Below are 24,921 nucleotides of genomic sequence, written 5' to 3'. Positions count from 1 at the left end.
ACGGTATAACATTTTTTTATTGCTATTCACAATGTCTAGATTGGAGTTGACAGAAAGCTAGCCAGCTAGCCACAGTTACCGTCATCAGGTTGCTTGTTAGCCAGCTAGCTAGCTCGCACTATCTGGCGTCTGTCATCTGTCCTGTTCTGCAAAATTGTTGGATTTTTCACATTACGATAACACGCCAGCTAGTATAACTATGCTGCCTCGTAATGTTAGCTGGTTAGCTAGCTAGCAGAAGTCCACTGTCAAACATATCTTAATACTCTAATGGTACGTAAGTAGTGTTAGTAGCAAGCATAATAATAGCTAACATTACCGTTATGCCTTCCATTGTAGATGCCGGTTGGAAATGTAGATGACCCACGCTGACACAGGGAGAACATGTCGGAGCACCTGGAGGAAACCCACACTGACACGGGGAGAACATGTCGGAGCACCTGGAGAAAACCCACGCTGACACGGGGAGAACATGTAGAGCACCTGGAGGAAACCCACACTGACACAGGGAGAACATGTCAGAGCACCTGGAGAAAACCCACGCTGACATGGGGAGAACATGTCGGAGCACCTGGAGGAAACCGACGCTGACACAGGGAGAACATGTCAGAGCACCTGGAGGAAACCCACGCTGACACGGGGAGAACATGTCAGAGCACCTGGAGGAAACCCACGCTGACACAGGGAGAACATGTCAGAGCACCTGGAGAAAACCCACGCTGACATGGGGAGAACATGTCGGAGCACCTGGAGGAAACCGACGCTGACACAGGGAGAACATGTCAGAGCACCTGGAGGAAACCGACGCTGACACGGGGAGAACATGTCGGAGCACCTGGAGGAAACCCACGCTGACACAGGGAGAACATGTCAGAGCACCTGGAGGAAACCCACGCTGACACAGGGAGAACATGTCGGAGCACCTGGAGGAAACCCACGATGACACAGGGAGAACATGTCAGAGCACCTGGAGGAAACCCACGCTGACACGGGGAGAACATGTCGAAGCACCTGGAGGAAACCCACGCTGACACAGGGAGAACATGTCGGAGCACCTGGAGGAAACCCACGCTGACACAGGGAGAACATGTCAGAGCACCTGGAGGAAACCCACGCTGACACAGGGAGAACATGTCAGAGCACCTGGAGGAAACCCACGCTGACACGGGGAGAACATGTCAGAGCACTTGGAGGAAACCCACGCTGACACAGGGAGAACATGTCAGAGCACCTGGAGGAAACCCACGCTGACACGGGGAGAACATGTTGGAGCACCTGGAGGAAACCCACACTGACACGGGGGGAACATGTCGGAGCACCTGGAGGAAACCCACGCTGACACGGGGGGAACATGTCGGAGCACCTGGAGGAAACTAGGAAAGCTACTAGATAGGCAGGGCTATCATACCAAAATATAAACTAGAGACCTGTAGACAGATAAAAATGCCAAAATTGTTTGGTCCCCGTGGGTGATAGGGGTCTACCAAATTGTGAAAACGATCCCTTTAGCCCCTGTACTAATAGGGCCCCATTCTATTTGTCTGTTTGAAGTTTTGGCAGCACTAGTTACCTGTCAGGGGCTGGTGACATCAGATGGTGAGGTGAATAATCTAATAACCTACTGTTATGATAAGATGACAGTCTTTGGCACATATAAATGCAATATTGGGGTGAGTGGCTTATTTACATTAATAATGGCAAACACATATACATGCCTTTTGGATTTTTTATTCCTTATTCCATGTCCACCTGTAATGCATGTGTGTTTAGGTGTATACATTTTTTAAAAGGAGAAAGGCATTGATGAAATCTTTTCTGCATTGTCTTCAACAACTGTCTGTGAACATTCAGTCCAAATTTGGTGACATTCTGATAATTATTTCCCAAGATTCATGTGACAAGGCAGACACCACCCCTTTGGGAGAAGTCTCAGTTTTGACTATTTCCAATTTTGGGGAGGACCCAAAGATCATCAAAAAATTTTTTATTAAGCTACTAGACAGGCAGGTCTATCATACCAAAATGTAAACTAGAGACATAGAGGAAGTCAAAAATACCAAAATTGTTTGGTCCGTTTAAGTGATACCAATTTGTGAAAGTTAGGCCCCTGGACTAACATGAGAGCGAGAGAACAAGAGAGAAAGTTTAGAAACGATGCTCGGTGGTGACATCAGCCATGTCATCATACTGTCCCTCATCATCCTCGTTTGGTGGAGACGTCGTCATGGAAACAGCCTGGTTCCTTCCTGCAGAGTTTAGTATTAATATTAATTTTAAACATTGATACATCAGGTCAACATTTGTCAATACTTCATTCATCAGAACTAACAACATTCACATCAGCCTCAGCTAACGTTAGCATGCTAACAGGTATGACCTGCATTAGCATGTTAGCCTGCTGATGGTTGGCTCAGTAGTAAAGGGCTGTTAGCATGGCTGCAGACTGTCATTAGCAGGTCAGTGTTACCTGTCGGTCTGCGTCGATATTCACACACCATAAGGACGGTGGAGACTAAGTATGGTAAGGGCACCACTATGTGGCGTATCACCCCCCACCAAAACTGGATGGACTCTTCAGTGGATGGAACTGGATCGGAGCGATCTGGAAAAACAAACACACCTGTTCAGGTGAATGTCTAAAACCAGTATTCTGTTATCTGATGAGTTATATTCACTAAAACATCAACACGTTTACAGCCACACTTTAAAACACAGCTCAGTCACACTGAGTTCCATGTTACAGGAAAAGTCAGTGAAAATGAATGGATCCTATCCCAGCTGACACATGATGAGAGGTGGGGGTTCACTCTGGACAGGTCGACAGACTATCACAGGACTGACACATAGAGACAGACATTCTGTGTGCGGTCCACATCCTCCTCCTCTTCATCATCATCCACCTGAATGTTACTATCGCCATATTTTCTTTACTGATTCCAGGTCTAACGTCTCTAAAGGCTCTGACGGCAACCATAAATGCAGAAAATTAAACCTGTTCCAAAAATTTAAATGCCCTGACGAAAGTTTCGGATGCAGCTTGCAAACGTAAACGACACGTGAGGTCGTGTTTATTTTTAGATGTGTTACAATTTCGGACGAAAAAACAGACTCAGTGTGCGAAGGCCTCAGGACTGATTAATAACGGTAAACATCTTCATTCAGTGTTTCTACTGGTTTCAATCAGCTGGTCTGTTCCTGTTGGAGAGGAGGAGACCTCTGTGGATAATTCAGCTCCTGATAACAAAAACTCCTGAACAATGAAGACTGAAAGAAATCTGTCCAGCAGCAGTTTTTAGCTGGTTGAAATCTGCAGTTTACAGCTAGACGCCACCAAATCGCCCTAAATCTGACACACTTCACCGTTAAAGGAAGAGGGAACAGAAACGGGAATACAAAAATATAAACTCAACAAGGTGACACCTGACTGTCATCCTCACTTTCATTTTACATTGCTGTAAGTTCTACAATGAAACTTTAATATCTTTCAAACCGTCACAACTTTCTCACCTCTGACAAACAGCTGGCTGAAAGGAGACGCTCCAACACCGCTGATGTTACACTTGTAGAGGCCTCCATCAGATATGGAGACATTTTGGATGGTCATGTGACCTGTGGGCTCAGTCCTGATGAAGGAGCCATTTTTGTAGAAATCAGCTGAGAGGTCGGAGGATCTAACTGCTCTGCAGATCAGAGTGACATTGTCTCCCTTCGTCACAGGGAGGACAGGAATCTGCAGGATCGCCTTTGTGTCTGAACATAGATGGAAAAATGTGTTTGTATGAACCTCTCTGATTCATACTCGTTTTCTTTTTATCGCTCCTACCTGGGACGATGGTGATGTTCAGAGAGTTGCTCTGCTGCTTTGCAGGAGACTCACACCAGTAGGTGGCGCTGTCGGACTGCTTGGCTCTCTGGATGTCACAGCCAGAGGAGGTGAGATCCCCCCATGTACCTCCACAGCTGGAGATCTTGCCATCGGAGGTTGTGGACCTGATGATCTTCCAGCCCTGAGAGCTGCTGTTGTCCCCACAGCTCAGAGACAGGCTCTTATACACAAACATCTGAGACGAGTCAGGAGACACTGTGAGCAGGGGCGGCTCAGAATCATCTGGGGACACAAACATCAGAGTTAGTGTGCGTTCAGCTGCACTTCCTCTAATGTCCACTAGATGCTACGTCATTACTACAGTTACCACCACGTGAACCAGTCAGGTTACAGTTACAGTTTACATCCATGTATGTATCGTTAGGTCACAGTGACCTTTGACCTTCAAATTCTAGTCAGTTCCTGAGTCCATGTGGTCGTTTGTGCCAAATTTGTGGAAATTCCTTAAAGGCCTTCTTGAGATATCGTGTTCATAATAATGAGACAGGCAAAAGATTACAGTGTCAGAATTATTGTTGAGTCCAAGTGGACATTTGTGCCAAATTTTAAGGAATTACCTTAACGTGCTTTTGAGATATCCACCCATGAGAACGAGATGGACGCAAGGTCATAGTGACGTTGACCTTTGAGCACCAAAACCTAATCAGGTCATCATTGTGTCAATGTGGATGTTTGTGCCAAATCTGAAGAAACTCGCACGGGGTGTTCTTAAGGATCATGTTCATAAGAATGAGACAGAGACTGTCAAGTTATTTCAAACATGTGCAGATTCCCCACTTGAAAGAGATTGATTCATCCACTGAAGATTTTAACTGGATGTCACTCAATGACCAAGCAGCTTTTCCTTTTTTCTCCTTTTATTTTGGCAGGTTCAGTAGTTTAATTTGACAGTTCATCAAGAAGTTTCATTTCTTCCATTAGTTATTAGCCATAAGATGCATAAGGTGAAAAACCTTTGAAAAAAAAACACAAAAAATATATGTATGTGTTATTATAAATAACTGTAAATAGCAACAAACAGAACACACACATTTGTAAATACCATAACATCAAGTATCAGCCTTAGTGTTTACTCATTTTACACATTTCTCCACAATAAATATAAATAAAGCTATCACTGCTGTTTTAAATTTTTAGCTTAACATCAAATGATTAATATATTTACATGTTTTATTGCCTTTCAATATGAAATATTTTACTGAAAATTATATTTATTCAAAATAATTATTCAGTCATGAAATCATTTTAATCTTGTCTTCATCATGACCCCATATACCACTGAAAGTGCAACCAACAATACCAGACAAGCAAACACGGACAATAAAGAGTCAATTTGGTGCATGTGAAGCGCTGTGCGTAACCCGCTGCTCAGCCCCAGTCATAAAGCTAATGCTAACCCAGCCAGCGACAGCAACAACCCCCCACAGGTAACCAGTCTCTCAATCATCTTCATAAACAGCATCTTACCGGCTACCTCTTCGGACTTGTGTGACTCACAGCCTTTCCCCTCTCTCCTTTCCTCACAGTAGAAACTCCCAGTTTGACTCAACATCTCCCACTCGATCTTCCCATGGAAACACTGGGGAGATCGCCAGCCTCGAAGGCAAACTTGTTGGTCTCAGTTTGATGGTCTTTAACCGAGTTGAGATGCATTGCTGAGTTGACTCTCTATCTGTTCTTCAGCAGGTAGTAAGACAACCAGTCTCCTGACATCTCTGTGAAGGATGGTGCTTGGATTCTATCCTTTTTTCCCATTAGGGGTTGGATGCCTTGTCTTTGCTTTCAGAGCTTTTGTCACAGGAACACAGTAGCTTGGGAAGATTGTCACATTGACGTCCCTCACAATGCCTTTGCTGTCTGGGTTGGTGCTGACGACTCTGCCAAGCTTGATTTGTCCCTTCAATGCATTTTGGTCACTTAACCTAACAATGTCTCCAACAGCGATGTTTCTCTGTGCAGTGTGCCACTTGCTGCTTAGGAAAAGATTAGGACCAGCGAGTTGGCTCCAGCACCTCCAGAACTTGATCACCTCTGACTGCATTGCTCTGAGTCTTTTGTAGGGGTAGCTGGAAAAGTCGAAAGTTTTAAAGTCTCCACTTTGAGATGCTTTACCGAGCAGGAGAGTATTGGGTGTGACATACTGGATACAGTCTTCCCGGCTCTGCACCCTGGCATCAATTGGCCGCTCATTTGCAAGGTTGGCTGCTATGCAAAGAGTTGTCTGGAACTCGCTGTAACTGCGTGCAGACTTTCCAAGACTCTGGAGTGCCCTCTTTACAACACGCAAAGCAGATTCTGCAGCACCATTTCTGTGTGGAGAATCAGCAGGATGGGTTTTCTACATCCACTCCGTTCCATCTTTGGCTGCAGTCTCCTCCAAGGCTGCTTTGTCCAGGCTGTCCAAGAATCTGTACAATTCCTCCAGGACCGGTTTAGTGCCTGGATCTGACCAAATCTTCCTCGGATGCCCTCTGATTGCTGCAAACTTTTGATAGCTCATCAGGAATCACTCGGTTGACAGGGTGTTTACTACTTCTGTGTGGATGGTTCTACTGGCCATGCAGCAAAAGACAACACCCCAGACCTTCAGTGTTACTCTTTTCTTGACATCATCCTATACTTGGTAGGATCCAAAGAGATCCACTGTTGTGAACTCAAAAGGTGCAGCCATCAACGACTTTTTGGGCAATTTTCCTTCCTCTTATGACCCATGCCTTCCTTCTCATCTTGAGCAAGGTTCCAGCCACTCCGTCATGATTCTCACTGTGGGCCTCCTGAGCTAATAGTGTTGACACCCAGGCACTGTAGGGCAAGAGAGAGGCACCAACCTGATCTTCTTTGAAGATTTGGACTTGGCCTCCACAAACCAACAGCCCAGAGTTTTGATCTTTATAAACCACCAGCCTGTATGTAGTAGTGCTTGGGAAAGTTACACCCTCTTGTGCTGCAAGAAAAATGTCTCTTAGGGCATCTTCTCGTTCCCTCACTGAGATGACTCCTTCTGAAGAGACTGCCTCCCACTTTGGGCTGCTTGTTATGGGGTGCCGTTTGTAAAGTGTCTCACGCTGAAAATAACATCAACATTTTGCCACATTTAGCTTCAAACAATGTTTAAAAAAGTGTTGTGAATTTTTTAACGTCACCTTTTACCACATTTACAGCACTATTTGTTAACTTAGAAATATATTAAATAGTTAAATCTAAATATTAAATGTGGCACCTAAATGTTAAATGTTATATCTAAATATTAAATCTAAATCTAAATCTAAATGTTAAATGTTAAATCTAAATGTTCTGGGTGAAACTAAATATTTAGCTTATATGCAAATTCACAATGCTGGTCACCGGAAGTACCAAAATCAAAGCTCGAGATGGTCAGACTGTGTTTATAGAATCAAATAACGAATTAAAACCAACTTATCGGGGGAAATGTACACTTGAACATACATTAGCGTGATAATAACTACCTAAAATAACAAGAAACGTGTTTGGAGAAATTTTATTTGATGTGTACTTTGAGCTGTTAGTGTCCCTAACATTTAGATTTAGATTTAGATTTAACATTTATATTTATATTTAATATTTAGATTTAGATTTAGATTTAATATTTAGATTTAACATTTAACATTTAGGTGCCACATTTAATATTTAGATTTAACTATTTAATATATTTCTAAGTTAACAAATATTGCTGTAAATGTGGTAAAAGGTGATGTTAAAAAATTCACAACACTTTTTTAAACATTGTTTGAAGCTAAATGTGGCAAAATGTTGATGTTATTTTCAGCGTGAGACACTTTACAAACGGCACCCCATAGCTTGTGGCCTTATTTTGCCCAATGAACTTTTTTTTGCTGCTCTCCAAATCCACGCAACCGTTTTGACCAGATGGCTAGAACACTGAACAGCTTGACATCCACCATGTATTGGGGTGGATCGCTCTGAAGATGGCCTCCTTTGTTCTGCTTGGACTTGGCTTTGATCTTGATTTGGCTCTTGTTTCTTTGCCTTAGCCCTTGTCAGCACAGCAACAAATGCCTTCTTTTTCAGTTTGTTGACACTCTCCCTAGCTGTGGCTACTAGTTCTTTGGTTGATTTCGTCACCCATTCATTCACTGGCAATCTCAGAAACTTTGGCCCATTTTGCCACTCTGAATCTTCATCCAGGTCTTGAGGGCTGGCTCCTCTGGTGATTACATCAACAATGTTTGGTGGACCAGGAATCCACCACCAATCCTGGATCCTTGTGCTATTTTGAATCTCTCCAATCCTTTTTGCGAAGAATGATTGATAGCCTTAACTTTCACGCTGCACTGCACCAAGGACTGTTTGGTTGTCAACGGGATGGTACCACCTTTCAACTTGGATTCTGCTGTGCAGCTCAAAGTACTTCTTCAGCCTTGAAGCAAACACTGCTCTGCACATCTCTACCTTGACAGCATCACCTCTGTGGTCCAAGGGAGTTAACTTGGCTTTGGACTTCACCAGCCTGACAATTGAGCCTTGGTCCGAGTTCCACCTTAGGTACATCACTGCTCCATAAGAATGCTCGCTTCCATCAGAGAACGTGATTGCCCAGGGTTTATCAGTGAAGCATGGGGAAGTTAATGCCCTGGTGAACCTGACTTTACCAAGTTGAACATACTCTTCAAAGAGCTTGATTGCATCCTCCCTGAGGCTGTCTGAGAGTGCCATGTCCCATGTCTCTTTGACCAGACAATTTTCGCCCTTTGCCTCCTGGAACACCCTGGGTCAAAGATAAGGTTTCCATTCTCAACAGAGGGCTATCCTTTGTTCCAACACCTGTTCCAGATCCTTTCCAGACTAAGGTAGAATTGTTTAAGTTTTTTCGCAACATTAAGCTCAAATATTTTTTTCATAAAGAAAGAACCAGTCTGCCTTTAAATGTTGTACCATCTGATTGTAAACCTGCCTTGAAACGCAAAAGCACATTTTGCCCACAAGTCACTATTGCACCTATCAATGCTTTCTGTAAGGTGGTTGAAAGAGATGTGGAAGCTTTATTGTAGATGTCAGCCTCCTCCTGTGTGAGATAAACATCTCCAAAGGTGAAAAAGAGGCCCTTCACAATTTGACTAAGAAACAAGAGTTAATTGTTAAGCCAGCTGATAAGGGTGGTGGTATGGTTTTGATGAACCAATCTGATTACAACAGTGAAATTAGAACACAGCTCTCAGATGATCAATTCTATAAAAACTTCAATTTGATCCAACACACCACTTTAAATCAGAAATTGATTCCTTTCTTACTAACACCGATTCTTCGACACTTTTGACACAATCTGAAAAAGAATATTTTTCCAATGATCATCCTACCATCCCTGTGTTCTGCATACTACCTAAAGTACACAAATCTCTCACCAATGTTCCTGGTAGACCTATAGTCTCTGGCATAGGGTCTCTTACAGAACCCCTGTCTAATTTTGTTGATACTCACATACGTCCTCTTGTTGTGAAATTGGCATCTTATCTTAAAGACACTAATAATTTCCTTGATCAATTATCACATGTCCAAATTCCTGATGGTCATATTTTTCTGGTTACACTTGGTGTGAGCAGTTTGTATACTAATATTCCCCACTCTGGTGGATTGAAGGCCCTTCAATTTTTCTTGGACAATAGGAATGACTTAACACCTCCCACAGAACTCTTGGTTGATATGTCTAATCTCGAATTATTTTCTGTTTAAAAATGACTTCTTCCTACAGACTCAAGGTGTTGCTATGGGTGCCACATTTGCTCCAGACTATACAAACTTTTTTATGGGTTATTCTGAGAACCAATATATTCATTCTAACAATCCTTTTGATGCCAACCTCATTTTTCATCGCCGTTACATCAATGATATTTTTTTGACTTTCAGGGGCTCGCAATCTGAGTTAACTGCTTTCTGCGACTACATTAATTCGCTTTCTGATACTATTAATCTCAACATGGAATCCAGTACTTCTACCATTCATTTCTTGGATACTCAAATCACATTAACTGACAGAACATTGTCTTCATCTTTGTATGTTAAGCCCACAGACAAGACTAGCCTCCTACACGCTACCAGTTTTCACACTCTACCATTGAAAAGAGGTTTACCTTACAGTCAATTTTTGCATGTTAAACGTATTTGTACACACTCTGCTGACTTTGAATTGGAGGCAAAAAAAACTGTATGATCAATTTCTGTCAAGGGGTTATCCCAAAAGTTGGCTTAACTCAGCTTTATGCAAAGCTCGCTCCTATACCCGTACTGGTCCACCCATTAAAAAATCTTGATCTGACAATCTGGTTTGTTGTACTACCTTCAGCCCCATTAGTGAACAAATGAAGGAAATCATAACTAGACACTGGCATATACTATCTGCTAATGATGTGGGAAGAAGTCTATTTTCTAACCTGCCTCTTTTTGTTCACTCCAGAAGCCGCAACATCCGCGATATGCTGGTACATGCAGATTCTTTTCATACTGGACAAGGAGGAAGCATTGAAGGACCCACTGGCTTCTTTCCTTGTCGTCACTGCACTTCTTGTCAGAACCACAAGAAGGCTAATTCTTTTGTTAGCCACACCACTAAAAAACAATACAAAATTCAGAAATTCATTACTTGTCGCTTTACTAATGTTATTTATCTGCTTTCATGTCCGTGTGGCCTACAATATATAGGTAAAACCAACCACCAATTCAGAGCCAGAATCAATGAACACAGAAGCTCCATCCACAGAGGTGAACCTAAATCCCCTGTAGCTAGACGTTTCCGGGAAGCTAAATATCCAACTACTGAACTTAGATTCTGCGGCATTGATAGAGTGAATCCCAGCCGTAGACACGCAGACCTTGAAACAAAACTCCTTCAGTCTGAAAGCAGATGGATTTTTCTCCTTAAAACTGAACAGCCTCTAGGCCTTAATGAAACACTTAATGTGACTTGTTTTCTGTAGGTGGCCCTTTCCCATCCCAATCTGCTTGTGCCAGCATGGATCTCCTGTACCTATGTAGATGTTTTTTATTCACACGCATGGTTTAGTGATAGTATTATTGTTGTTGTACGTATCTTCTTTCCACATATATACATTCGAGTATCTCTGTTGTAGGGTCTTTTTATTACCAAGAATTGTATAATCATCACTTTTGTGACATTGCTTCTGAATATAGTAGTTGTACTCACAAATATGTCACATCACGTTAATCAATATCAGCTTCAGCTGCTAGATTGGCCACACCTGGTAGGGCCTGCCTGTCTTTATCTCTGTGGGAAAACACATGTCAGTAGCACTGATGATAGTCTAGGACTGAAACGTTTGCTTGCTGCCTCTTTTTGCTGAGCACTTTTTTGGTTTTTGCACTTACGTATTAATTAAAGTTTTGGACTTCTTTATATTGATCTCAGCCTGTGGACTCTTTATGTGGCTTTTTCTAGCCCATTTCTTTAGTGTGCGGGTTACTCCTTTGTGGTTCCCAGCAACATAGACCAGCCATTCTTTTTTGAGTGTTACTGGAAGTTTACTTTCAATTGACTTTGTTACCAATGGATTTTTAATAGCACCTGTGTCTCCAAGGTCACTCAAGTCTTGAAGCGCCTTCTCCAAAGTTTAAGAAATTCCTTTCAGGCCTTCTTGAGATATCATCCCTACGAGATCACAGTGGCCTTGGCCTTTGACCTATACCCATCGAAATCTAATCAGTGCATTACTGAGTCCAAGTGGATGTTTGTGCCAAGTTTGAAGAAATTCCATCAAGGTCTTTTTGAGATACAGTCAGGTCCATAATTATTTGGACAATGATACACTTGTCGTCATTTTGGCTCTGTACACCACCACAATGGGTTTTAAATGAAACAATGAATACCTGCTTAAAGTGCAGACTCTCAGCTTTCATTTAAGGCTTTTTTTCAAAAATGTAGTATGAACCGTGTAGGAATTACAACCATTTCTTCACACAGTCCCCTGACTTTAAGGGCTCATAAGTATTTGGACAAACTAACATAATCATCAATTAAACAGTCAGTTTTAATACTTGGTTGCAAATCCTTTACAGTCAATGACTGCCTGAAGTGTTGGACACATAGGCATCATCAGATGCTGGGTTTCTTCCCTGGTGATGCTCTGCCAGCCCTTTACTGCAGCCGTCTGCACTTCCTGCTTGTGTTTTGGGTGTTTTGCCCTCAGTTTTGGCTTCAGCAAGAGAAACATATGCTCAGTTGGATTCAGGTCAGATGATATGACTTGACCATTGCAGAACATTCCACTTCTTTGCCTTAAAAATGTCTTTGGTTGCTTTTGCAATATGCTTCAGGTCAATGTCCATCTGCACTGTGAAGCATCGTCCAATGAGTTTTGAAGCATTTGGTTGAATCTGAGCAGATAATGGTGCCCCAAACACTTCAGCTTTCATCCTGCTGCTCTTGTAAGCAAGACAAGACTTCACTAGAATAAATACAGAGGGTTTATCACAAGATGCAAACCATTGGTTAGCCTTAAAAATGGAAGGCCAGATTAGAGTTTGTCAAAAACCATCTAAAAAGCCTGTACAGTTGTGGAACAGCATACTATGGACGGATAAAACAAAGATCAACTACCAGAATGATGGGAAGAGAAGAGAAGGAAGAAGGGAAGGAACTGCTCATGATCCAAAGCACACCACCTCATCAGTGAAGCATGGTGGAGGTACTGTTATGTCATGGCCATGTATGGCTGCCAGTGGAACTGGTTCTCTTGTATTTATTGATGATGTGACTGCTGACAAGAGCAGCAGGATGAAAGCTGAAGTGTTTGGGGCACCATTATCTGCTCAGATTCAACCAAATGCTTCAAAACTCATTGGACGATGCTTCACAGTGCAGATGGACATTGACCTGAAGCATATTGCAAAAGCAACCAAAGACATTTTTAAGGCAAAGAAGTGGAATGTTGTGCAACGGCCAAGTCATATCATCTGACCTGAATCCAACTGAGCATGCGTTTCTCTTGCTGAAGCCAAAACTGAGGGCAAAACACCCAAAACACAAGCAGGAAGTGCAGACGGCTACAGTAAAGTAAAGTAAAGGGCTGGCAGAGCATCACCAGGGAAGAAACCCAGCATCTGATGATGCCTATGTGTCCAACACTTCAGGCAGTCATTGACTGTAAAGGATTTGCAACCAAGTATTAAAACTGACTGTTTAATTGATGATTATGTTAGTTTGTCCAAATACTTATGAGCCCTTAAAGTCGGGGGACTGTGTGAAGAAATGGTTGTAATTCCTACAGGGTTCATACTACATTTTTGAAAAAAGCCTTAAATGAAAGCTGAGAGTCTGCACTTTAAGCAGGTATTCATTGTTTCATTTAAAACTCATTGTGGTGGTGTACAGAGCCAAAATGATGACAACTGTATCATTGTCCAAATAATTATGGACCTGACTGTATCGTGTTGATGAGAATGGGACAGACAAGCCAAAAACAATGGCTCCGGCCAGGGTGTTAAAGTTATTAAAGTTAATTTCTCTCTGAAGGCAACACAGACAGTTTACCTCCTCCAATCACACGTTCAAGACTGACACCTAAATGTACAAACTGGATATGATGGAGAAAACAGCTGATGCACCAGACTGGTTTAACAGAAATAAAACTTAGAGATAAAAATATAAAAATATAAAAAAGACATAAAGTGAACAAAGTGAGTGAAATGACTGGAGGTCTTAACCTTTCATCAGCAGCCAGCTGTGTGGAGACACATCACTGCCGATTTTACAGCGGTAGGCGCCTTCATGAGACTCATTGAAATGGTAGATGGTCATGTGACCATATTGCCCATCATGGATTAAGGAGCCATCTTTCTCGAAGACAGCGGGGAGGTCGGAGGACTTCTCTGTTCTACATCTCAGAGTGACATCATCTCCCTCCATCACAGGGAGGACGGGACTCTGCAGGATCACTTTTTGATCTGAACACAGAGACAAACTTCATCAGCACTGACTCCACTTAAATACTCAAAAAATGACACTGTACAAACGATTTATTTTGAAACACACTGGGTTGGTTGCCAATATGATTTAGTGAGTCACTGCTGTTTCTAGCAGCTTATTAGGCACCAAACATGGGTGTTCTGTAGTGACATTTTGCTGTGTTTCCAGCTGATTTTAATGCACCAAACAATGTTTTGTAGCAACACGTCTCTGTTTTTCCAGCAGCTTTTTAGGCACCGAATGGTGTTTTATAGCTATCTGTCTCTGTTTTTTGAGCAGGTTTTAGGAATCAAACGTGAGTGTTTTGTAGCGACTTGTCACTATTTTTCTGGCAGCTTTTTAGATTCAAAAATGTTTAGGTTCAAAAGCTCTGACTAAGACTCATCAGGAGCTCGGTGTATCATGTCGATGCCAAATCTGTGGTTGCATCAAAAAGTGTTATGAAAGAGGAAGAAGAGGAAGTATGTGTGTGACTTGTCCAGAGGGCACACTGTGATGTCATTCTATGGAACTTACCAGTGACAGTGATGTTGACGGTGTTGCTGCTGTCTCTGGAAATAGACTGACACCAGTACACTCCGCTGTCGGTTGTTTTGGGGTACTTCATGATGCAGGCATTGGAAGTCTGTTCGCCCCAGTCGGATCCACACTGAGACATCTTTAACCTGGGAACACATCACCTCAGTTTAATAATCATTGAAACACGTGGAGTTTAATTATTAACAAAAATAAGCTTCAGTGCTGCACGTTGGCACTTTATTTATATTCACTGGATTTTGGTGAAACGTTGCACCTCAACACCAAATTGTCAAAACCGAACTGAGCAGCTCAACGTTAGTCAGTTAGTCCTAACATGACATCTGCCCTCCCTTCGCTTACAAATCTAAAAACCAATTTGTGCAGTGATCATCAGGAATACGATAAAACTTGATTTATCCTGAGGGAAACTTTATCTTTATATTAACAAACTTTATTGCTCTTTATTCTAATCCAGTTGCTTGGAGTCTCAAAACACGCTGCCACCTGACGCATCACATACCACCACTAAAGGGTGTCTCTGTGCCTCGGTATCTTACACCAAAGGCCAATGACGAAGTGCCAGTAGTGTCGGGTTGGAAACAGTGCAAATAAAACCAAATACAAACAATAAAGATGATCAGTAAGGTGCAAACCCAAAAAAGTGTACTGGATTCATCAAACTCATGGAAAGCCACATCCTTTAGGAATGATGATATTTGTGGTGTAAACTCACGTTACATTTGAGTATCTCCAAACCGACCATTTACCAGAGCTCACATGATCACAGCCCAAAGACACATTCCAAAACTGAAAGAACTGAGACCAGCCGGGAGTGACGGTCACTGAGACTGGGAGGGAGACAGAGGCAGACATAGTGGATTAGTTTACTTTCCACCACAGAGGTTCAGACAAAGAGACTCACAAGACCTCGTCAGACAGTTACAGTCAGGGTCAAAGATGTCGCAGGTTCAGCGAACAAATAAAGAAAATAAAACCAGGCAGAGAGGTCAGAAACTGTCAGGATTTTGTTTCCCAAACCACAGAATGGACTCGAAATGTGAAAGTTCAGGGCCCACACATATGAACATTCATTTAGAAAACAAGGATGTGTGCACCTCACAGACTGTCAGTGAAAACATGGATGCTTCACACACAGAAGATCTATACAATCAGCACAGTTTCAAGATTAGAGTCACCAATTCAGTATCTGACCAAATGTGTCCCCTTCTGTTCCTGAGATATGACGTTAAAACATGATGATGTCACAGTCAAGCTGACCTTTGATCTTTGGACCTTCATTATAGGTTTTGTCATGATTAGTGTATGAATTCTTCAGTTCCTGGTTTTACATGAGAAGAGGAAAAGTCCACTAACTGCTATGCTAATTTATACAATGTAAAGAGCCATAGGCTTGTGCTAATAACGTTAGCATGTTGTATTTGTGGGGAAAATGTGTCCAGATGAAGACAAGTGTTTGTCTGTGAATGCTGCGAGTTATAGTGAAGCTGATTTGTGTTTGAAACTGTTTCTATTAAGTGATGTTTAATGTGTGTTTAATGTGTGTTTAACGTGTTTAATATGTGTTTAACGTGAGTTTAATGTGTGTTTAATGTGTGTTTAATATGTGTTTAACGTGAATTTAATGTGTGTTTAATGTGTGTTTAATGAGTGTTTAATGTGTGTTTAATGAGTGTTTATTGTGTGTTTAATGAGTGTTTATTGTGTGTTTAATGTGTGGTTAATGTGTGTTTAACCTGTGTTTAATGTGTGTTTAATATGTGTTTAACGTGAGTTTAATGTGTGTTTAACATGTGTTTAATGTGTGTTTAATATCTGTTTAATGTGTGTTTAATGAGTGTTTAATGTGTGTTTAACATGTGTTTAATGTGTGTTTAATATCTGTTTAATGTGTGTTTAATGTGTGTTTAATGAGTGTTTAATGTGTGTTTAATGTGTGTTTAACATGTGTTTAATGTGTGTTTAATGAGTGTTTAATGTGTGTTAACGTGTGTTTGTTTAACGTGTGTTTAATGTGTGTTTAACGTGTGTTTAATGTGTGTTTAATATGTGTTTAATGAGTGTTTAATGTGTGTTTAATATGTGTTTAACGTGTGTTTAACGTGTGTTTAATGTGTGTTGAATGAGTGTTTAATGTGGGTTTAATATGTGTTTAATGTGTGTTTAACGTGTGTTTAATATGTGTTTAATGTGTGTTTAACATGTGTTTAATATGTGTTTAATGTGTGTTTAACGTGTGTTTAATGAGTGTTTAACGTGTGTTTAACGTGTGTTTAATGAGTGTTTAATGTGTGTTTAACGTGTGTTTAATATTTGTTTGTGTGTTTAATGTGTGTTAAATGTGTGTTTTGAATCAATTAAACTTTACAGCACTTTACAGAAACCTCCCCCGCCAACTAGTGTTTGGAGGTGTAACTGCAGAGTGACACAGACACACCACTGCACAAGTATAAATGCTCACAACAGCATAGGCCATGTGCGTAGGCTATGGCGTAGGGTCTGCCGCACAAGTATAAATCCGCCTTGAGTGGACATTTGTGCCAAATTTGAAATTATTCCCTCAAGGTGTTCTTGCAATATTGTGTTCAGGAGAAAAGGATGGACATATGTACGTACAGACGTGCGTACTACGGTGGACACAACAACATAAAGCCTATTTCCCTATCACTGATGCAGAGACATAAAAACCCAGGACTGTGACTTTTATGTGTCACTGTGGCAAAGAGACCAGTTTCACAATGATTCAGATTTACACAGCTTTCTAATTCAAACAAAGACAACGTGTCTATAGAGCCTGTGTCTTTGTGTATTTCTGTCCATCATCCACTTGATTCCTCTGAAAAGACTTTCCTAGTGAACATTAAAAGTATCAGCAGTTATATTTCTGTCTAAACACGTGTGGCAGGGATCTCTGTTGTATCTGTCCACCTCGTTTCCTGTCGTCTCTCCACTGTCTCCTGCCCACCATGCATATCCAAGAAACTTTCCACACCTGCAATTCTCCACTTGTCCACAAGATGCACTTGGACCAATCAGAATCACCTGACCCCCACATCCACCCGCTCACATTCCCAAATCATTCCCACGTCTCTGGAGTTAAACTCTGTCTCAGTCTCCGCCCTCTGCTGACTTTGTGTCACTGTAACAGTGTCCCCTTTGCTACAACCAATAGAGGGCGTCTGTTGTGGTCCTGATTTTCTGTGAAACTGTGTTTGCTGCTATCTGATCCTTCTCTCCCTCTCCCTGCAGAGTGAGTGCCGAGGGGCGGGGCGATCTCCGGGAGCACAGGGCTCCCGGCACACCTGTAGCTCGTTCTGCCTAATTAGCCGGCTTCTTAAGCCACACTCTCTTTGTCTCCAGTGCTGGATTATTCTCTTTGCTCTAGTATTACGCTCGTGCTCTCTGTGATCTCCTGCCTCTCGCCACGTGTTTATGCTCCAGTGTTTGGTCTCCAGGTTTAGTGAGTTTTGTGCCTTGTCACTCTTTTTGTTGCACTTTTGTTCTAGCTCTTTTTCCCATGTTAATGGTGATTTTCAGTTTAGCCTTTTCTGTTGTTACTTTTCCCTCAGAAAGAGTTTTGGTTGATACTTTGTTTGCTCGTATTTTTCTGTGAACTGATTTTTGTTGCTACTTTGTAAATAAACAGTTTTTTGAACTTAACTCTGCAACTGGGTCCTGGCTTCCTTGTCTGGCACGTAACAGCGCCGTCTCTAGACCATAAACACATGGTTTTGATGCGTTTGCTAAAAAGACTGATGCTGTCGTACTGCTTGTAAGGACGAAGGTCTCTTTGCAACAAGTCTTCAGACAGACAGGAAGCGGTGAGCGTGAGGCGGTGGGCGACAAACACACATTAAATGTCATCCTCTGTTTTACAGAGTATATAAATCCGAAATACGCTAGAGCAATGATTAAAATGCACTTTCACAAACACTTCAGTCACAAAAATCCAACACACACACACACACACACACACACGTGTACACACACACACACACACACACACACACGTACACACACACATACACATATACACACACATACACAAGAGGCTTGAAACTTACCTCGACTGTGGACAGACGTCGGGAAGACGCACAGCACTGAAACAACAGTCACAGTCAGATCAGAGTGTGCACCGAGTCACACACTTAAATATTCCACTTCAGAAGTTTTTGTTTAAATGTTTTTTTTATCACTTCACAGATCACAATTTAATTATTAACCACCTAATTTCTTTTGTTTCTGATGATAATAAATCATCTTAACTGAAGGTTTCTGTACTCACAGGTGCAGAGCAGAGCCGCCTTCATGATGTCTGCAGGCTGAAGCTTCACTGACCGACTAGCAGTAAATGTGGTGACAACATCCTGTTAACGATGAACCACAGGGGGGGTGGGAGGAGGATGTGAGAACACAGCAGAGTGGAAAACAGCATATATTCTTTCTTCCTCTTTCATGTATTGACGTTTACTTTATGTATGAAAAATAAGGCAAGATAAAATAAGATAATCCTTTATCTGTCCCACAGCAGGGAAATTTGCAAAGTTGTATGTTTTCATATTTCACTGTCAGCTGTTGTAAAGATCTGTTGCCCTAAAATAGTTTGAGTCATATTTATAGAACAGGTCTTTTTTAGTTACCTTAAGTAATGCCACCACCTCAGCAGGCCTTCTGACCTGTGGTGTTCCCCAAGGCTCCATCCTGGGCCCCTTGTTATTCTACATATACATGTTACTGCTTGGTCACATCATAAACTAACACAAAATGCACTACCATTTCTATGCAGACAACACACCAATAAATGTCTCAATAAAAACCAATGGAGAAGACAATTTTAATCATCTTTTATTCTATCTGTCAGATATAAATTGCTCGATGTCCCAAAACTTTCTCCAGTTACACAACTGCAAATCAGAAGTAATTCTCTTTGATCTATTTTACAGAACTATCAGTCCCTTGTCTGGAAATGTCAAACCTGCAACCAGAAACATCTCAACATGTGAGCAGTGACGCAGGGACATCAGACAACACATCCTGTTTCTCTTATCAAACGATCATCTCATGTGATCACATCTCAGACCAACAGGCCGCTGCATAAAGAGGCTGCACTAAAGATTATCAGCAGAAGAAATCAACCTCAGAGTTCATCAGAAGATGAGTTTCTCTCATTAAAGATTAAGTAAATTGACCAAACACATAATTCTTTTTCAAAACGTTAAAGGGTTTGGGAACTGGAGGGTCGCCAGTTCAAGTCCCTATCTAGACCATACATGGAATGTGGACTGGTAGCTGGAGAGGTGCCAGTTCGTGTCCTGGGCACTGCCGATGGGCCCTTGAGTAAGGCACCGAACCCCCAACTGCTCGGGGCGCTTGTCCATGGGCAGCCCCCTCATTCTGACATCTCTCTATTTAATGCAGGTATAGGTCCTGTTTGTGCATGTACACACACAGGCCTAAGTGGAAAAGAAATTCCCCTTGGGGATTAAAAAGTACATCTTATTCTCTCTCTTATTTTTCTAAGAGAGTAAGCAACTAGCCTGCCTCTGTCCAAAAGTAGTCTGACTCACCAGATGTAGACTGTGGCTATAAACCTGCCATTGGGCCGCTGATTTCAGCCACTGTTCTCCCTTCCTCATGTTATCTACGTGTTACTGTTTCCAGATCCCTGTCAATACATGAAACAACAACAATCTTCAATGATACCTATCTGTGACAGCTTACCGGCTCTGACCTGTGCTTGGGAACATGCTGACTTATTTGCATTGATTTAGCTTGGCTTGTTATTAGCTGGTAACTAGCTTCTAGCGGTCCGGACCACTCCACTGAAGGAAGGTTAGCGAGGCATTCGGGTGCCGTTCACCAGCAATGGCTTTGTTGCAGTCCTCACCACAAAAACAATAAACATGGCCTTCTCATGAGGTGAAAAAGAAGCCCCGAACTTAGCTGGACGCTTAATTCTGCTATCATCACTCTTTGCCGCGTGCGATCTTCACCATGATACACTCGAGAGAGCTACTTCCCTCCATACACTACAAGGCACATGCCACACACTCACAAGTTACCTACAACAAGTGCAAGTGCAAAATAGCAGTACATGATTTGAGACAACACAACCCTGTCAAATTTAGTGCACCACACAAGAAGTACGTAGTGCAGATAGTGTACTACAAGTGAACTTGTATTTGAGGTACTAACGGAAGTATGCGATTTGAGTCACTGTCTGACTCTGGTGCATGAACCACCCTGATGAGCCCTGAAGCTTCCAGTTGGTCTCTTCTGTAGTTTTCTGCCTACAAGAGGTGTGGAGGGCAGTGAGCTGGTATCAGCAGCAGCCAAGTCAGGTCGAGTCGAGTCAGGTCGAGTCAAGTGACTCTATGCTAGAACTTAGTTATTAGAGTTCTTTTAAATGTTGATGGGATCTTGAACAAGCTTTTCTTACTTGTGGAACAGAGCTGGAACACTGAACCAAAACAAAGCTGTCTGAAAATAACAATGATCTCTATATACATGGTTGTTGACGGTCAGTTAGTTAATGGTGATTAGTGAATAAACTTTAATCCTGTCCATGTAGTGTAGTCTTCTCTATAAACAGGGAAACCTTTGCTACGTCACGGTAAAAGCTTCCATCATTCTAACCTAACTGTCAAGATTTATAGCTGGTTTAAACTGCTTTCTGTCCAAGGCTGTGGTTGTCTGAAATGGCTGCAGTGTGGTCTGAAGTGTGAATAAGAGTCCTTTTGACGCTGATAGCAGAGGAAACAGGAAACACTCGCTGTTTGTGTGAGATGCCACCAAAGGCCGATCTCAGCCTTTTGTCTCTTATATTGTGTTCTGACTTGTTTACTCACCTTTTAAAGAATCCTTTAAAATATCACAGCAACTGATTTGTGTTCTGTCTCTGTTTGTCTCACTTGTTGCAGAAGGTGCAGCACCAGCTCCTTGAAAACATTTGATTTTAGTTAGAAAAAGCACCTGGAGGAAACCCACGCTGACACAGGGAGAACATGTCGGAGCACCTGGAGGAAACCCACGCTGACACAGGGAGAACATGTCAGAGCACCTGGAGGAAACCCACGCTGACACAAGGAGAACATGTCAGAGCACCTGGAGGAAACCGATATTGACATGAGGTGAACATATAAGAGCACCTGGTGGAAACCCACACTGACATGGGGAGAACATGCCGGAGCACCTGGAGGAAACCCACACTGACACTGGGAGAACATGTCAGAGCACCTGGAGGAAACCCACGCTGACAAGAGGAGAACATGTCGGAGCACCTGGAGGAAACCCACGCTGACATGAGAAGAACATGTCGGAGCACCTGGAGGAAACCCATGCTGACACGGGGAGAACATGTCGGAGCACCTGGAGGAAACCCACGCTGACATGGGAAGAACATGCCAGAGCACCTGGAGGAAACCCACGCTGACACAGGGAGAACATGTCAGAGCACCTGGAGGAAACCCACGCAGACACAGGGAGAACATGTCAGAGCACCTGGAGGAAACCCACGCTGACACGGGGAGAACATGTTGGAGCACCTGGAGGAAACCCATGCTGACACAGGGAGAACATGTCGGAGCACCTGGAGGAAACCCACGCTGACATAGGGAGAACATGTTGGAGCACCTGGAGGAAACCCACACTGACACGGGGAGAACATGTCAGAGCACCTGGAGGAAACCCACACTGACACGGGGAGAACATGTCAGAGCATCTGGAGGAAACCCACACTGACGTGGGGAGAACATGTCAGAGCATCTGGAGGAAACCCACGCTGACATGGGGAGAACATGCCGGAGCATCTGGAGGAAACCCATGCTGACACGGGGAGAACATGTCGGAGCACCTGGAGGAAACCCACGCTGACACAGGGAGAACATGTCAGAGCACCTGGAGGAAACCCACACTGACACAGGGAGAACATGTCAGAGCACTTTGAGAAAACCCACACTGACACAGGGAGAACATGCAAACTCCACACAGAAGGGCTCCCCCACCCCAGAGTTGTACCCAGGAACCCTCTTGCTGTGATGTACAATACCAACCACTGTAACACTGTTTAGTGAGTTCAGTTTAGTGCATACAATTACAATACATAACAATGCATCATTGTAACATAAATAATAAAGTAAAATAAATTAAAATCAAAACAAACAAGCAAACAAAAAGAGACAAAGTAAACCAAAACACACTGCACGGACAGTACAGTTATTCATTATTGTATATTATATAGGTGGCAACACATTTCCAAATCATTTATTTGTCCATCTTCAATCTGTATATAAATATTACAAATTGCATGATATATTATACTATAAATCATGTTATATATTATAGTATACATTATGATATAATCATACTATACATCATATCAATATTACTGCTCTATTCTGTATCATTTGTAATTTCCTCATCATTTCTGCTGTGGCATTAGACCAGACTGCTGGGCAATAGTCAGTGTTTGACAATATTAAGGCCTGAGTTACTTGTTTTCTGGCTCTCGGTGTTAAAAATGTCACACATCTTCTGACTGCAGAGATCACATCTCCCATTTTAGCAATTATCTTATTTATATGTTTTGTCCATGATAATTTGTTGTCCAGGATGATGCACAGAAACATGGTTTCATGTACTTGATTAATAGACACATGATGCATTCTGAGGTTTAAAGAGAGTCAGAGATCCTGAGTTCAACATCATCTACAAGTCAGACTACAACATGTGGAGTTCCACAGGGAAGCGTTCTGGGTCCTCCACTGTTTCTCATCTTACAAGGACCTGAAACATTTTAGCTTCATTTCACATCAGTTCAGAAGTGATGCTCCATGTTGACAGCAGTGATGACATCATCATAGTCATCCTCCAATCCCTCCTCAGCCTGGGTGGGCGGGGTTATCACCATGGAGACGGACAGGTCATTTCCTACAGTCAGAGCAGGTTAGAAAGAGTTCTGTTAGAGACAAGTGTCAGTCATCAACACCTGATTGATTGATTGATTGATTGATTGATTGATTGACTGACCTGTGACAGTGAGCCAGCTGAGTGGAGACTCTCCATGACCTGTGATGTCACACTTGTAGAGGCCTTCATCAGACCTGGTTACATGGCGGATGGTCATGTGACCTGCAGGCTCAGTCCTGATGAAGGAGCCATCTTTATAGAAAGCAGCTGGGAGGTTGGAGGACGTCTTTGTTTTACAGTGCAGAGTGACATCATGTCCCTCCATCACAGGGAGGACAGGACTCTGCAGGATCACTGATCCACCTCAACACAGAGACAAACTACAGCATTTCATCCATTTACACACAGCTTCATCAACACTGACTCCACAGTCTGATCTTACCAGTGACACTGATGTTGATGCTCTTACTGGTTGCTCCCTCTCTGGACTCACACCAGTAAACTCTGCTGTACCATGGGACTGTCACACTGATGATACAGGATGAACCAGCAGGTTCTCCCCAGTCGTCACATTCAGTTCTGGTGTCTGTGGTTGTGTTCCTCCTCAGAATCCATCCAGCAGAGCTGTCGTCCTCCTCACAGCTCAGAGAGACAGACTGTCCTTCAAACATCTGAGAGCTGCTGGGACTCACAGTCAGAGAGGCTGCAGGGTGAGTTATGGTAGTAGCAGATACTGTAGCCTGTAGCAGAGACGAGGAGCTACAGAGGTCTGGTAAGCTCACTTGTTGTTGTGGTATTAGATATGGACAACAAGAGCATAAATGACTGTGTTGATCTTTGGATTCAACAACAGCTGCTCCACATGTGTTCACAACAATAAACTCCTTTTAGATACAGACACAAAGTGTCAAGTCCAGTCAGTAACTTCAGGGAAATGACAACTACAGTCTCACTAATACACACAGATGGAAATATCCTTCATCTCAATCAACAACGTTCATCTCATTAGAAAATCACACAAGTGACCAGCTGCAGGAGAGAAACCACACGGCTGCTGCACCCACCTCCACAGAGGAAATGGTGGTTTGAACAGCTCTGAGACAAACATTCAGTGTTTGATGATGTCACATGACCAAGAGCTACCATGGGACAAACATCTCTTCAACGGCTCGTCTGTAAGTTCACTCTGTTCTTTCTGAATTCACTCGTTACATCAACGTTTCATACGTTCAGAAAAGGTTTTTACTTTAGTCCAACACAACCAAAACCTACCAACCCTTTCAACAATGATGACTTCTTTCGTGTCCTTCAGTGTTAGCTGGTACATGGTCCTGACATCTGGCCAGCCTAGAGACGCTTGAACTCTGAGCAGGTATGCTGGCTCGCATGCCTCACCTCTGTCACATAAACACACCTCATGACTGTCACTCACACACTACAATACAGACTGCTGAAAAAGGGACAAAGGAACAAGATAAATGGAATAACACAAATAGTATTTTCTGATAACCTGCACATCCTGGCAATTTCAGAGACACATCTAGATTTGACTTTTGAAGATGCAGCACTAACCATTCAGGTGTACAACATTTTCAGGGAAGACATAAACAAATTTGGTGGTGAGGTAGCCTGTTAG

General features: G+C 42.5%; 1 protein-coding gene across 1 annotated transcript; it reads right to left on the bottom strand.

Annotated features, from left to right (window-relative positions):
• Positions 1–1,712: 1,712 nt before the first annotated feature.
• Positions 1,713–24,612, bottom strand: LOC117245904 (sialoadhesin-like). Its single transcript, XM_078164727.1, has 13 exons — positions 24,562–24,612; positions 23,728–24,025; positions 23,406–23,648; positions 23,218–23,306; positions 18,664–18,745; positions 18,443–18,478; positions 15,094–15,208; positions 14,358–14,506; positions 13,580–13,819; positions 3,824–4,108; positions 3,508–3,750; positions 2,468–2,602; positions 1,713–2,246 (listed from the first exon to the last, which is right to left on the bottom strand). Exons 1-13 carry the CDS (start codon positions 24,610–24,612, stop codon positions 2,146–2,148), a joined length of 2,067 nt encoding a protein of 688 aa, XP_078020853.1. The 3' UTR covers positions 1,713–2,145.
• Positions 24,613–24,921: the final 309 nt, after the last annotated feature.

This window comes from Epinephelus lanceolatus, chromosome 22, assembly GCF_041903045.1.
Source record: "Epinephelus lanceolatus isolate andai-2023 chromosome 22, ASM4190304v1, whole genome shotgun sequence".
Lineage (NCBI taxonomy): Eukaryota > Metazoa > Chordata > Actinopteri > Perciformes > Serranidae > Epinephelus > Epinephelus lanceolatus.
Note: the sequence above shows the minus strand (reverse complement) of the source record. Positions and strands in the feature narration are given on the sequence as shown.